The 13,436-nt window shown below is 47.2% G+C and overlaps 1 protein-coding gene and 1 long non-coding RNA gene across 2 annotated transcripts; one reads left to right on the top strand and one right to left on the bottom strand.

Annotated features, from left to right (window-relative positions):
- The first annotated feature begins 2,345 nt into the window (after window positions 1-2,345).
- On the top strand, window positions 2,346-8,848 carry LOC125759627 (uncharacterized). The gene is made up of 3 exons (XR_007417257.1): window positions 2,346-2,721; window positions 3,172-3,244; window positions 8,788-8,848. It is a non-coding gene; the product is annotated as an uncharacterized LOC125759627 (long non-coding RNA).
- Window positions 8,849-8,865: 17 nt separating this feature from the next.
- On the bottom strand, window positions 8,866-11,934 carry LOC125759626 (putative nuclease HARBI1). The gene is made up of 4 exons (XM_049418641.1): window positions 11,791-11,934; window positions 10,919-11,036; window positions 10,455-10,850; window positions 8,866-8,974 (listed from the first exon to the last, which is right to left on the bottom strand). Exons 1-3 carry the CDS (start codon window positions 11,827-11,829, stop codon window positions 10,531-10,533), a joined length of 477 nt encoding a protein of 158 aa, XP_049274598.1. The 5' UTR covers window positions 11,830-11,934; the 3' UTR covers window positions 8,866-8,974; window positions 10,455-10,530.
- Between the last annotated feature and the right edge of the window lie 1,502 nt (window positions 11,935-13,436).

Genomic DNA, 13,436 nt, shown 5'->3' with positions numbered 1-13,436 from the left:
GCACGGGCGTTCCCTGCTGCAGATGGAGAAATAAGTTGTCTCTTTTGCGTTGTAGGCCTCTACAATTCCATTGCCAAATCCTTAATGGTTGAGGGAATGAGTGCTTATCAGAGGGGTGAGAAGTCATGATGGGACGGGTGGAGGTACTGGAGGGGGCGCGGGGGCGAGCAACTTAGTTGTTAGGTCTGTGATGGCCTGTTCCAGACTAGCAAATCGTTCCGCGATTTGTGCGAAGCCGTGATCCATTCTCTGTTCTACTTTGTTAATATGCTCCTCAAGAGCTTGAGCTGATGTGTCTGACACATCGCTCGTGCTTTCTAGAGTACGGTTTTTCCTGGGTGGGCAGTCCTCTTCTAGGGAATGATGTATCTCTGAATGATCGCCTGAGTCGGTGTGAAGAGAGTCACGGATTTCTACTGGTTCTTGGCACCGAGTGGGTAGCGCAGATTTGGCATGTGTCAGTGCATTTAAACGCTCAAGTATTAAGGACATTTGTCGCTTGAGGTCTTGGTTTTCTTTGGTGAGACGGTCTATAGTGGACTGATAATAGAGGTCTCGGGAATCTGAGCGACTATTAGAATGATGGGAGACGCTATCTACACAGCTTACCTTTTGCGAGTCTTGATTCACTGTTGGCAACATGGGAGGCGTGTTCCGTCGTGGGCTATTGCTTCCGGTTCGGCCTTCGCCGGATGCCGACGTCATTGGAGGGAATGAAGCTTGGTCTACTTGAAAGTCCGGCGTCGTCTGCTGCTGATGTGGTGTGGAAGTTCTCGTCCGTTCGGTCGTACCACGCTGGTATTTCCGGCGGCAAACTCTGTCGCCCGTTCGGTGATCTCCGCCGCACGCAATGCAAATGGGGGAGCACTGCTGGTCGGCCGGGTGTAGCTGTCCGCAATCGAGGCAGTGCGAGTGCATAGGTTCCGGGCAGAGTTCCCTTCTGTGCCCTGTCCGTCGGCAATTCGTACAAGCCTGTACTTTAGGCCTGAAGGAGTAGACTCCAAAGACCGAGCCAAAGAACTTGAATGACTCTGGAAGAGTGTCAGACATGAAGTGTATGAGCACGGACTTTGATGTGCGGCCCATATCCCGTGCCTGCACGGTGGGAAGCAGCGGGTTAGATCGCCGAAGTTCCCGCAGGATCTCTTCAGGGGATTCTCCGTTGTAGGCTCGATAGATGATACCTTGGAAGGCTCGATCCGGGGGTGCGATGTAGGCGTTCACTTCAATTTTCTTAATACTAAAACTTTAGCGCAAGACGAGCACGGCGGACAAAGAAATGACGAAGACAGGCGCCTGTCTTCGTCATTTCTTTGTCCGCCGTGCTCGTCTTGCGCTAAAGTTTTAGTATTATGGAATACCAACTAGCCCGCTCTCACACTTTGCTTCAATTTTCTTGCCGCGGAGAATTATCTGCCTTATCTGTGCGTATTTCGCCACTCTCTCATGACATGCCGTGGACATTGTGAAGACATTCTTTACCAGATTGGTGCGTGTGAGATCACCCTGGGTGCCGGACTCCACAAGACCGCTACTCTCAAAGATCCCCGAGGAGGATTTACCCCCCTTCCCACAAAGACCTCAGTAGAGAGCAGTCGGTTGCCTGGAGACAGCTGCAGACTAATACATACCCAAATCTCAGTCTACGTAGCAAAATCTATCCGGCTACATACGACAACAAATGCCCGTTATGCGGGGAACATGCAACACTTTATCACGTTACATGGGCCTGGCAACACTCAAAGGCTGTGCCAATAAACAACACACCAACACCGGAGCAGTGGGAGGCTGCGCGGTCCTGCTCGAAGCCTGAAGAACAGCTCAAGCTGATCGACAAGCTCGCAAGGTGGCAAATGCAACATGGGCCCTGGACTGAGGGCTCCACCTTCGACGGGAGAATTTCTTTGCACTAATAAATTTTTCATTCATTCTCCAGGGGGGCGATCGGAGATCTTTGTTCGTTCGCGTTCGTTCTGCGGTGCCTACGTCACAAAAGTGAGAGGAGGCGCAGCTCTCCCGCCTAGAACCGCCGAGAGGAAGAGAACAGACAATCGTGAAGCGGACAGCTTTCCGGAAGTAGACGCGCATCCTGTGACGTCGGCACAGGGACCGTGAAGCGTTTCTCGCCTTTTAATAAATATAATTACTTTACAGAAAATTATTGTTTTTGCTTCTCAAGCTCAAACACTCTTTCAAACAGCAACAGCTTTGAGTGATGATATTTAATAATGTTAGTTTTTTTTGACGTCGTCGCTAGATGGTGTCGGCTGACGCAGTTTCAAAATGTCGTCCGATCGCAACGTCTGCGTTGGTTCTCGGGTGTCGGATCGTCAAAAGGAGCTTCTGCTGGCTTTTGTGAAAGAGCACCCACAGATCGCGACGCTGTAGTGCCCGCTGGAGCCGTCGTTCACGAGGGAGGACCGGGACGACATGTGGCAGAAGCTAGTAGCGCTTTTGAACGAAGAAGTCCCTGCGCGTAACACCAGGGCCCAGTGGCAGGCCCGATGGAGGAATGAGCGCTACTATTCGCAGCAGGGTCTTGCCAAACTCCGAGGGCAGCAGAGGTGAGTGCGAGAACAATTGTATTGTGGTCGGTCATCTTACACGTCCCGCTTGTGCTTTACAGCGGCACCCGAGGCGGCCAGATTTCGGATTACCGCGGCCGCGTCGTGCTTGACAGGGACGAGTGTGCGAGGCCCATAGTTCGGGTGGTCTGAATCGGTAAGCACTGGCTTAGAATATCATTGTTACTTGTATGCTGCGAACAAGTGGGCTCGTTTGCTTCGAGCCATTACGCGCTGTTAGTTTTACTTTTTCTAACAATATCGAGTGGATCACCCGGCCGCCGCGTTAGCTGAGGTGCTAACACGTTGCGCCGCCCAGAACAGAATGCGAAACAGCCACATTTGCGGTAATGACGAAAGAACAGCCGCGAACTATATTTCGAAGCTCATTAGAGCACCCTACGTGTTCCAACCCATTTCTCAGACCCTCGAGTCGAGTGAGGTGCGTAGCCAGTAGGCTTGCCTCCCTCCATCCCTCTCTCCGAAGTCTGTGTGTCATAGCATGCCACTGTTGAAACATTCTAAAATAACATTGCTATTGTCCACTTCCACTCCATACTTCTTATTGCACTCAGTGTGTCAATCAAGAAACTTCTTACTATAACAGGTGAGCCCTGCTCCAGCTGCTACTGGTGTGGCTGAAGAGGATGTGGCCCAGGATCTTCCCCGTGCCCCAACTCGTAAGTTTCGCTGATGTTTTTGATTAACTGTAGATGGTGTTACATGCTCACAGGTGATGCTCATGCGTGCAGGCATATGTTTGTGAAGAGATGACATCTGTGGGCATAAAAACAAAAGGCTGCACAAAAAAAATTTTGGCAAACGGTTGCAGGAGCTAGTTGTATGCATAACTGTCAGATGGAATAAACAGGTGTCCTGCCTTGCAGTTATGGTGAAATGTAGCAAAAAGGTAGCATTGCAAAAATGTTCAACATCTTGAAATGTTTCCCTATTTTGTCACTTGCTTCAAAAGTGAAACTGAGAATGTGCTATTGCTAAATATACTGTTCAAAAAGCAAGCTCGTTATATAACTTTTTCACATAGCCATCATACACAAATGCACATGTTTGCACCTGTGTTACACCTGCTTGCTGTATGTTTTGCATACTGCAGCAGCTAGGGTTTCGGAAGGAGATTGTGTCGGTCATTGCGTAAAGCCGGGCAAACGATTGTGTAGCCCTGAAAAGGGCTGTTTGGTTGCTTCTCATGGAGAGGTGGTTAGAGGCGTGAGATGTGTTTGATGATTTGCGGCCAACTGCTTGTCGCTGACCAAGCCTGTTTTGTTACATTTTAGCTTTCAAGCCAGAAAGCAAGGGCATCGGGAAGCCTGCGCTGTACGCGATCTCGGACTACATCTGCAACGGACCGGTGCATCACCGTACGCGGGCCTTATCTCCCGCCACGTGGTCATCGCGGCTGCTACCTTGCGCACCACCAAAGCGCAAGCGCACTCATCGCCGAGCGCAGCGCCCTCCCATCAACTATAAGAAGACGCTTCGACAACTTCCGAACGGGATTTGCGGCCAACTGCTTGTCGCTGACCAAGCCTGTTTTGTTACATTTTAGCTTTCAAGCCAGAAAGCAAGGGCATCGGGAAGCCTGCGCTGTACGCGATCTCGGACTAATCTGCAACGGACCGGTGCATCACCGTACGCGGGCCTTATCTCCCGCCACGTGGTCATCGCGGCTGCTACCTTGCGCACCACCAAAGCGCAAGCGCACTCATCGCCGAGCGCAGCGCCCTCCCATCAACTATAAGAAGACGCTTCGACAACTTCCGAACGGGATTTGCGGCCAACTGCTTGTCGCTGACCAAGCCTGTTTTGTTACATTTTAGGTGAGTGTGCTTTGCCAACAAAGCTCGTGTAGTTGTCTCTTCGGCTGCAAATCCCAACTGTGTTTGTTATGGGTGTAGACCTTTGCACGTATCGCGTTCGTGTTGGCCGCTTCGCCTGTAGCGGCAGAGTAAAGCGAACATGTACCATTGTGTGGTTGCGTCCTGCTAGCGTCTGTGCTAAAATTTGCGTTGCGGGGCGGCTATCTCTTGTGTTGTTTTGTGTAGCGCACCTGTTGCTTCGCGCGGGAGACGTCGAATTGAACCCTGGCCCTGACAAGGTCGACCAACTTCTCACCATTGTCAGGGATATGGTTGCGTCTAGCGAAAAGTTTCAGAAAGATATCTTAGGGAAAGTAAAGGACGTCCAAACAAACATAACGGAAATAAAGAGGCGTCTTTCCAAAATAGAAGGGTCCTCCGGAACGGACGAGGTAGTTCAGATGCTTAAGGACACCCACAACAAACTGGAAAGCATAGAATCCAGACAATCGCAACACTCCACTTTGGTGGTAGACGACCTTAACAACAGAATGCGCCGAAATAACCTGATCTTTAAGGGAATCGTTGAGCAAGACTCGGAGACATGGCAGGAAACAGAAGGGCTTGTAAATGAGTTCGTTTCTAAAAACTTAGGGATTGCAGCTGGTGAAATTGAACGTGCTCATCGAATAGGACAGAAAAGACCGGGCTATACTCGGCCAATAATTGTGAAATTCCTCAACTTCAAAGAAAAAACTAACGTACTGAAAAATGCATTCAAATTGAAAAAGTTAGAATCGTCTCGCGTGTGGATTGAAGAAGACTTTTCGCCGAGAATGCAACTGATTAGGAAGAAGCTCCGAGATTTCGCTCGTTCCGAACGAAAACCCGGTGAAAAATTCAAACTTCTGTTTGATAAGCTTCTACTCAATAACACGATTTATGCCTTGGATCATACCACAAACGAAGTAACTGCTCTGCCGAAGCGTCAAGACCCCGCGAAAACCCAGTGACGCAAGCGGGAATGCTGTGATACGCATCTGTCCATTCTTGTGTCAAACTTTCGCAGTCTGTTTCGTAAGCAGGATCACCGTGTTCTTATGTTGAATCATGTTCGGCAGACATAGTTCTAGGCACTGAAACCTGGTTGTCACTCGATATTTCTGATCATGAATTGTCCCTGTCTCGTGAATTTTCGTTGTTTAGGAAAGATAGGGTTCAATCGAGAGGGGGCGGTGTGTTGGTCGCGGTAAAAAAGAGTCTGGAAGCTTGCGTTATTGAAACCAATTCCTGCCTCGAAATTTTATGGATTGCTCTTTGTCTGCCCGCACGTACTACTTGTGTCATTGGGGTCTGCTATCGTCCACCTGATTCGTCTCACGAATTTCCTGATTACTTAAATGAGTCTTTAAGTTTTGTTCAAGACAAGTACCCAACATCGTCAATATTTCTTGCCGGTGATTTCAACTATCCTAATATCGAATGGCAATCATGCAGACCCCTGGATGGCACAAGAAAACGTGAATGTCAATATTTCCTTGACGTGCTCTCATCGTTCGATTTGCACCAAATCGTCTCTGCTCCCACTCGTAATGATTCTCTTTTAGACCTTATATTAACTACGGAACCAAATAATGTTTCGGTAAATGTTTTGGATGGCATCAGCGACCACAATATCTTGCATTGCGCGTTCGTATGCGCTCTGCAAAAGCGTGAAAACAGAGCGAAGGTTATATTTGATTACAACCGGGCGAATGTAGACGGGCTTATCACTGACCTTTCCGCCTTTTCCATCGACCTTTTGCAATCATTTCACCAACGCGACGTCAATACAAACTGGGCACTCATTCGTGACAAATTGATCACGCTTAAAGAAAAACATATTCCTAGAATCAAAATAACCACCTGCACGCAAAGCGCTTGGTTTACGACGCATGTGAAACGTACTATTAACAAAAAGAAACGTTTATATTCCAAAGCTAAACTATCTGCATCTGAGGAAGATTGGAGGCTTTATCGCGAGCACGCGCACTTATGCAGAATTGAAATAACAACAGCCAAAGACAAATTTTTCAACTACGACATTTCAAACATGCTTCGTAACGATACAAAAAAGTTTTGGAAAGTTATTAAGCCTAATTACGCAACAAATTCCACGGTGTCGTTGTCCAAGGATGGTAACATTCTTTCTCCAGCACGTGTTGCTGCAGAATTCAACGAGTTTTTTTCGTCTGTTTTTACGGATGAGGCCCCTGTTCCAAGTGACCTTGAGGTCTCCATTTTGCATTCAAACATGCTCGACATTACTATCACACCGGAAGGGATACATTCCTGCATCGATCGTCTTCCGGCTAATGCCGCTCCTGGTCCTGATGGCATCTGCCCTAAGCTTCTGAAAATATCAAAACCTGCAATATGCGACATTTTGGCCGCACTTTTCCAGCAGTCTATCGACACTGGATGCGTCACAAATGATTGGAAGGAAGCTCGCGTAATTCCTATATTTAAATCTGGTGACCCGTCTAACCCATCGAATTACAGACCAATATCTTTAACAAGTACTTGTTGCAAACTCCTAGAACATATAATTTCATCTGCTCTCATGAAGTTTCTTACAGAACATAACTTCTTCTTCATCAATCAGCACGGTTTTTTGCATGGTCGTTCTTGCGAAACGCAATTATTCGAATTAATTAATGACTTGCATCACTCTGTTCACTGCTTACATCAAATTGATGCTATATTTGTTGATTTCGCGAAGGCCTTTGATAAGGTTCCTCACTTGCGGCTTGTTCATAAACTTACAGGTCTTAACATAAATACAAAGGTTGTTAGGTGGATTACCAACTTCCTAGCCAACCGATACCAATCCGTATTCGTTAATGACCATTTGTCTCCGTTAATTCACGTCAAATCTGGAGTACCACAGGGTTCCGTGCTCGGGCCTATCTTGTTCTTAGTTTATATTAACGATATTAGTAATGGTATGCATTCCACAGTTAGATTATTTGCGGACGACTGTGTGATTTACAGGCAAATCAGTAACCCTCAGGACACCAGCTTCCTTCAGTCTGACCTTGAAAATCTTAGTAAATGGTGCAACAATTGGCAAATGCAAATTAACGTTAACAAAACAAAAGCTATCACGTTCGGGACAACGGCTAACCTCGTGTTTTACGACTACACGTTGAACAACATGCCCATAGACTCTGTATCCACAATAAAATACCTTGGTGTACATTTGTCATCAGACCTGTCATGGAACACCCATATAGACGCAATTGTCAGTAAAGCATCCAGATCACTTGGCTTCATAAGGCGTAATTTGCATCCGGCGAACTCCGAAACTAAACTTCTTGCTTATAAAACCTTAGTACGCTCAAAACTCGAATATGCCTCCTTCATCTGGAATCCGCATCAGGCCTACCTCAAACAGAAACTGGAGTCGGTACAAAATAAGGCTGCTCGCTTCATCACAAAAAACTACTTACGAACATCAAGCGTAACTGAAATAAAATCTTCACTCAATTTAGCTCCTCTAGAAAATCGCAGGTTGCTGACACTATTGTCATTCTTTCATAAGCTTCACTTCAATCAGTCATCCCACGATATCTTCAATATCAGGCCAGCTCGTCATATATCTTCGCGACTCGATCACCAACATAAAATTGAACCTATTTTCGCCCGCACTAATCTCTTTTTTCACTCCCCACTTCTCCTCGCCATTCGTGAATGGAATCTTCTTCCTGCTGACATTGTGCGCATTGTGAATCATGACTCATTTGTAACTAGCCTAAAGTCATTTCTAGGACAAAATGGAAGCCTATAGAAAAATTCTATCCTCAATTCGCTAGTGCTGCTTTTCTATGTTCTTTTCTTTTTCTTTTTTTTTACATTGCGTTTTATTTATTCTGTTCCGCTTGTCTATTTAGTGTTTCTATTAGTTTCATGTGATACTGATGATGTTTATTGTTATGAAACTTTACTTTATGATTGTTTTTTTACGTATTATAATACTGTCACACGTAGCTGCTTTTACACCATTCGATGTTTACTTATTCATGTACGCTGATTTCATTGTTCAGTGTGTATTTTATTTATTTGCCACATTAACTGTATCCCCCCCCCCCCCTATGTAATGCCTTCTGGGCCTTTAGGGTATCTGAATAAAAAAAAAAATGAGATGAGCGAAAATGAATTCCGGCACCGCTTTGGTCTGTCCAAACGAAGTGCGTTGGTTGTGCGGTGAACCAAGCACCATTCATGGATGCCGTTGGGTCAGTGGATTTTCAACAGAGAGGAAATTGTTGCACACACTGAAACTCTTCACGAACAGAAGCTTCCAGCGAAGAGTCGGTAGCAGGAAATTTATAAGTGATAATGGCAACACATTTCTTGGTTTCCAGCTCATGCCGCAGCTGCGAGATGGGGGCAACCGGCAGGCCGAGGCGCTGGAGTTACTAGCCGTAAACACCAGGCGGCAGGGCCAGGCATCATTGGAAAGCTGCGCCAGGTTCAACTTCTCGGTGACGTGGTCCACGAATTGCAAGGCGTTGGTACCCTCGCCCGGGCCCTCATTGCAGCGGAAGGCACCTGCACAGTGATTTGTAAAGACTAGTTGTACATATATGTTGATTTATTTTTGTTCACATCACGAGCTATGATACACTGGCTTGCTTAAATGGTGCCCTGCAATTTTTTCGCAGTTAATTTTCTTTCAGTTAATTTTCTTTTTCTGCATATCAGAAGCACTGATGTGCTGTTTCATTGTACATAGTAAAGTGTAGCTCAATGGTAAATCGTGTCCTGCGATGTCATTTCTTTTTAATCTCATCGTGTGAGGTGATGCATTCAGCAGTTTTGTAGTACATGTGCATAGCACAGTGTGGTTTCATTTATAAATCATGTTTTGCCATGTCATTTTTTAAAATCTCATTATACGAAGCCATGCATTCAGCAATTTTGTAGTATATGCACATAGTGCACTGTGGTGTATCTTTATGTTTATAGTGTATACGTGTAGAATATTGTGGCACACTGTACGTTTTCTATCGATTTTTACACATCCTAGAAAAAAAGAAAAGCGTTTGTGAACGGTCTAGGTTGCACAACAATTTTGAAATATTGCAAGACCAAAAAATAGTTGACGAATACGTGTTCTGTTGCTTAGAAGTGTTTAGACAATAGGATTGGGTACAAACAGAAATCAATAATAGAGGAAGACATATCAGCAACCAACAAGTTACATTTTTTTAGCGAGTTCGAATAATACCGGTTCGACTGTGCCTTGTTTTCATGTAATACAATGATTTCGTGCTGCGAGACGCGTGTGTTGCTGCAGAGGAGCAGCAGGCACTTTGTAATAACTCCATTTGTATATTATAAAAGGAAGCTACTTTTATATTCTTTTCCTTGGCAATAAATTTAAGGGATATTTATTTATTTATTTTGCATTTTATGTGCATTGCTCGTGATACTTGTAATAAAATTTCAATTCTGACACCACCCATGTTGTTCACTTCATTTACAGGCACCATTCTTGTTGCACTAAAGCTACCGCTTGTTGCTGTCCTGATTCAAACAGCCTTTTCAGGTTACCACTTTGGCTGTGAATGGCACCATGTGCCATTCACAGTTTAGCTCTCACTTGTGCTTAGTGTGAAGCGCCATATTTTACAACCTGGTCTAAGCATTTCATCAGCATGGCGTTGTGTGACAAGGGGGCATAGGTCGGCAAACTCACTCATGAGTCGACTCACTCAGATTCAGATCGAGCTGTGAGTCCAAGTGAGTAATACATTGGTGAGTTCGAGTCCGGGTGAAAACATTTTAGTGAGCCTGAGTCCGAGTGAATCCGCTTGAGGAAAATTTTGGTGAGTCTGAGTTCGAGTGAGCCCCAAGAGCAAAATATATTTCACGAGTGAGTCAGGGTGAGCTTCACATTTTTTGCCAACCTATTCAAGGGGGTTATTCATTGATACGAGAACGCTGTTTCGTTGATATGTGTAGCAAACATTTGAAGTGTAGTAAAAAAAAACAGTGACAAACACAATGAACAAAGACAAACACGCACCACACAATGCTGCCGCGGTCGTTGCAGGCGGCGGCGTACTCTGCGAAGGTGCTCAAGCATGCAGGCCCTGTGGTTCTCAAAACAGGTTCACTACACGGTTGCGCTGCTGCTGGCTCCCGTTGTGGTGGTGGTAGCTCAGCTGCTGCTGGCAGCAGCTCGGCATCGTCATCGTCCCCTTCGAGAACAGGCTCATGTGCCGCCAACGCAATGTCGTGCAGAGCTGCACAAGCAGCAATGATGCTTGAGCAGCTGTGCACAAGCTTACAGCGATGCACCACTCCACAGCATTGCGCATGGCGGTGTGGGTCTTGTTGTAGTGGTTATCAGGGGTGCCACGAGCTGGTCGTCCGGGCACTGGTGTCAGGAACCACGGTTCTAATGTATAGCTGGAGTCTCCTGCACGAGGTCGGCATGACAGCTGTAGTGATAACGTCTTGAATGTGGCAAGCATTGACAGCACTTACCAAGCAAGCCGAAGTTTTGCTTCCAGGTGCTGACGGAGAGGGCTCCCCCGCCATACCCACGAGTCATGACATGACCCCAGGAAACATGGACTGACATCCAGAGGTCGGCATCACATGTCTGCAGAATTCAATTCAGTCAAAATTGTACCCATAAATGACCTTGGGTGCAATGTTGGGTATTATGTTAATGTAACTACATCTGTCTTCACTGTTACTGACTGTTGAAACATAGCTATGGACAAATCATCGACAGGGTAGGACTTGTACCATAAGTTCTAACACGAGGACAATGCAGTGTCAAAGGGTAGTCTGCATGTTTACTGCTTGGAACAACCCACCTTCCAGCCACCAAAGCCTTTTAACCAAATTACTGCTGTTTGTTTAAGGCAATGTATCACAAAATATCTACAACACGAAAAACTTCGACTGAAAAAAGGGTTATGAAACAATGCGTATTTAATGTACATGCTAGGGCGCGTTCCGAGGGACCGAAATAAAGTTTATTCATCCATCCATGTATTGATCCATGTAACGTCCATCACGACAATGAACAATAAGGACATACTACGGCACATTCTGGGAGCGCTAATCTCAACAAATACAAATCGAGAATCAAGCTTCGGGTACACATGGCGAACGAGTAACGGTAATATTATGCACTGTGCAGGCCGCTGAACCAAAGTGTACTCCGCGTCACATGATTTCATCGCTTATCCTAAGCGAAGTGCCCTGAAACGAACCAATTCCCGTTCTGGATAGATCGAAAATACCGCTCCCACTATACTCAGTTGCAACAGCCTCAGTAAAGCGGAAAGTTTAAGCGATATAAATGAAACAATTCGCTACGCATACAATGCATGAATAATACTCACGATCATGGTGTTGAATGCGTAGAGTCCCTTCCCCGACATGTAATGCGTCGTGTCCGCGGAGCTCAGGCCATGGGGCTTCGGGATTGCGATGAGCGTACCATCCACGCACCCGACCACAACGGGAATCTGCCCGAGCCGCGCGAACGCCGCCTTTGTTCGCTCTTCGCGTCTGTGGTCTCCGGAAAAGGCCACCCACCGTTTTTTCCTGACGGACGACTGCGACAGGCCGCTGAACTCCTCGCAGCCGACAGCTCGCTGGAAGCATCCGATCGCAAAAAATCTCACCGCGCGCAACGCCTTCCGCTCTGTTTAAATCCCACTGGTTCGTTGGCACCCGATGACGGGGCCGAGATCGTCGCACAACCAACGAAAGCGACGCCGGAATTCACACTCCCTCATCTCTTCAAACGCATTTCGCACCTCCTACCATTCTGCATCTGCTTCGAGAAACGCCAACGTAGCAAGGAAGCACCGTTGCAAGCGCCATTTTCTCAAAATCAGCTGTTGCGGCAGCCGCAACCACCGCATCACTCGAAATACATGCCGTGCGACGCCATTGTTCGCTCGAGAGAACGCGAGCGAACGGTCTCGCACTCCGTTCACTTTTAGCAGACGACATGCTCGTTATGACGCGGCATGACGTCACCAAAAAAGAAAACATCAAGCAAAAAAAAAGAGATGGCCACGCCCCTTACAGTGGCGTGAGTTGTCCGGCTTCAGCCAATCGCGTGCGATCATCAGAACGAACGCGAACGAACGGCGCAGAACAGAGATCTCCGATCGCCCCCCAGCAACGCGGCCCGCAAGTCTCGCTCTGTGAACGCTGCCATGTTGACTCCAGCGTTTGGGCGATAAACAACCTTAAAATCGTCCGTTGGTAACTGTGGAATCGGTCCTCGCCTAAGGCGTGCCGCAGACGCTGTGGTGCCTATTTTCTCCGCTGGCGTCTGGACGGAGTCTTGGCGGACGAGTTGTGGCTCGACTGCAACGCTGGCGTTTTCCGCTCGGGAAGGCGCGTTGGTGTTGGATTTCTGCTGATGGTGCTTTTTTCGTGCGTCAAGGACTTTTTTCCACTCATCAGGATTAAACGCAGTCGGGTGAAGCTCTGTGCCTGTGACTGTGCACTCCATGGTGGTAGTAGACTGCAGTGGGGCGCGCGTCCCTGGTGTCAGCACTGCCGGCGTTAGCGATAGCAGGGCCGGCGCCCGCTCTGCACTAAGCGAAGCCAATTTAAAAGAATCGGACACCCGGCTGAACTCAAACATTCACAGGTAGTTCCACCGATGAAACTGTCCACTTCAGCACCGAAGTTGATGTAATAAACTGATACAGAACACTGACAGAGCGGGTTGTAGTTGGAGCCCATGCAGGGCACGTCCGCCTCGTTCGGCCCCTAGCTGTGAGACCTCTCGGGTCTCTGATCTTTGATATATGCAAGCGCCCTCCGCAGTGCAGCCAACTCACTGGCAGCGGCGGAAGCACGGTGACTGAGAGTGGCTGCGATGGTGACATTCGCCGACAGTGTCCACACACCTACAGCAGATGATCCATCTGTGTCAGACCCATCTGTATAAACGTGACGGCGGTTTCTATAGTTGGTGTTAATGTGTTCGAGAGCAAAGTATGTCAACGCTGGCCCAGGCGTG

This window comes from Rhipicephalus sanguineus, chromosome 8 (assembly GCF_013339695.2).
Source record: "Rhipicephalus sanguineus isolate Rsan-2018 chromosome 8, BIME_Rsan_1.4, whole genome shotgun sequence".
In the NCBI taxonomy this organism is placed as follows: Eukaryota; Metazoa; Arthropoda; class Arachnida; order Ixodida; family Ixodidae; genus Rhipicephalus; species Rhipicephalus sanguineus.
This window is presented reverse-complemented; position numbering and strand designations above follow the sequence as displayed.

Coding starts and splice junctions, on each gene's coding strand:
- LOC125759626 (XM_049418641.1), bottom strand. CDS start 11,829: ATGTCGGGGAAGGGACTCTACGCATTCAACACCATGATC. Junction 11,037..11,790: donor ACGCATTCAACACCATGATC/GTGAGTATTATT, acceptor TGAATTCTGCAG/ACATGTGATGCCGACCTCTG. Junction 10,851..10,918: donor GCAAAACTTCGGCTTGCTTG/GTAAGTGCTGTC, acceptor GACCTCGTGCAG/GAGACTCCAGCTATACATTA.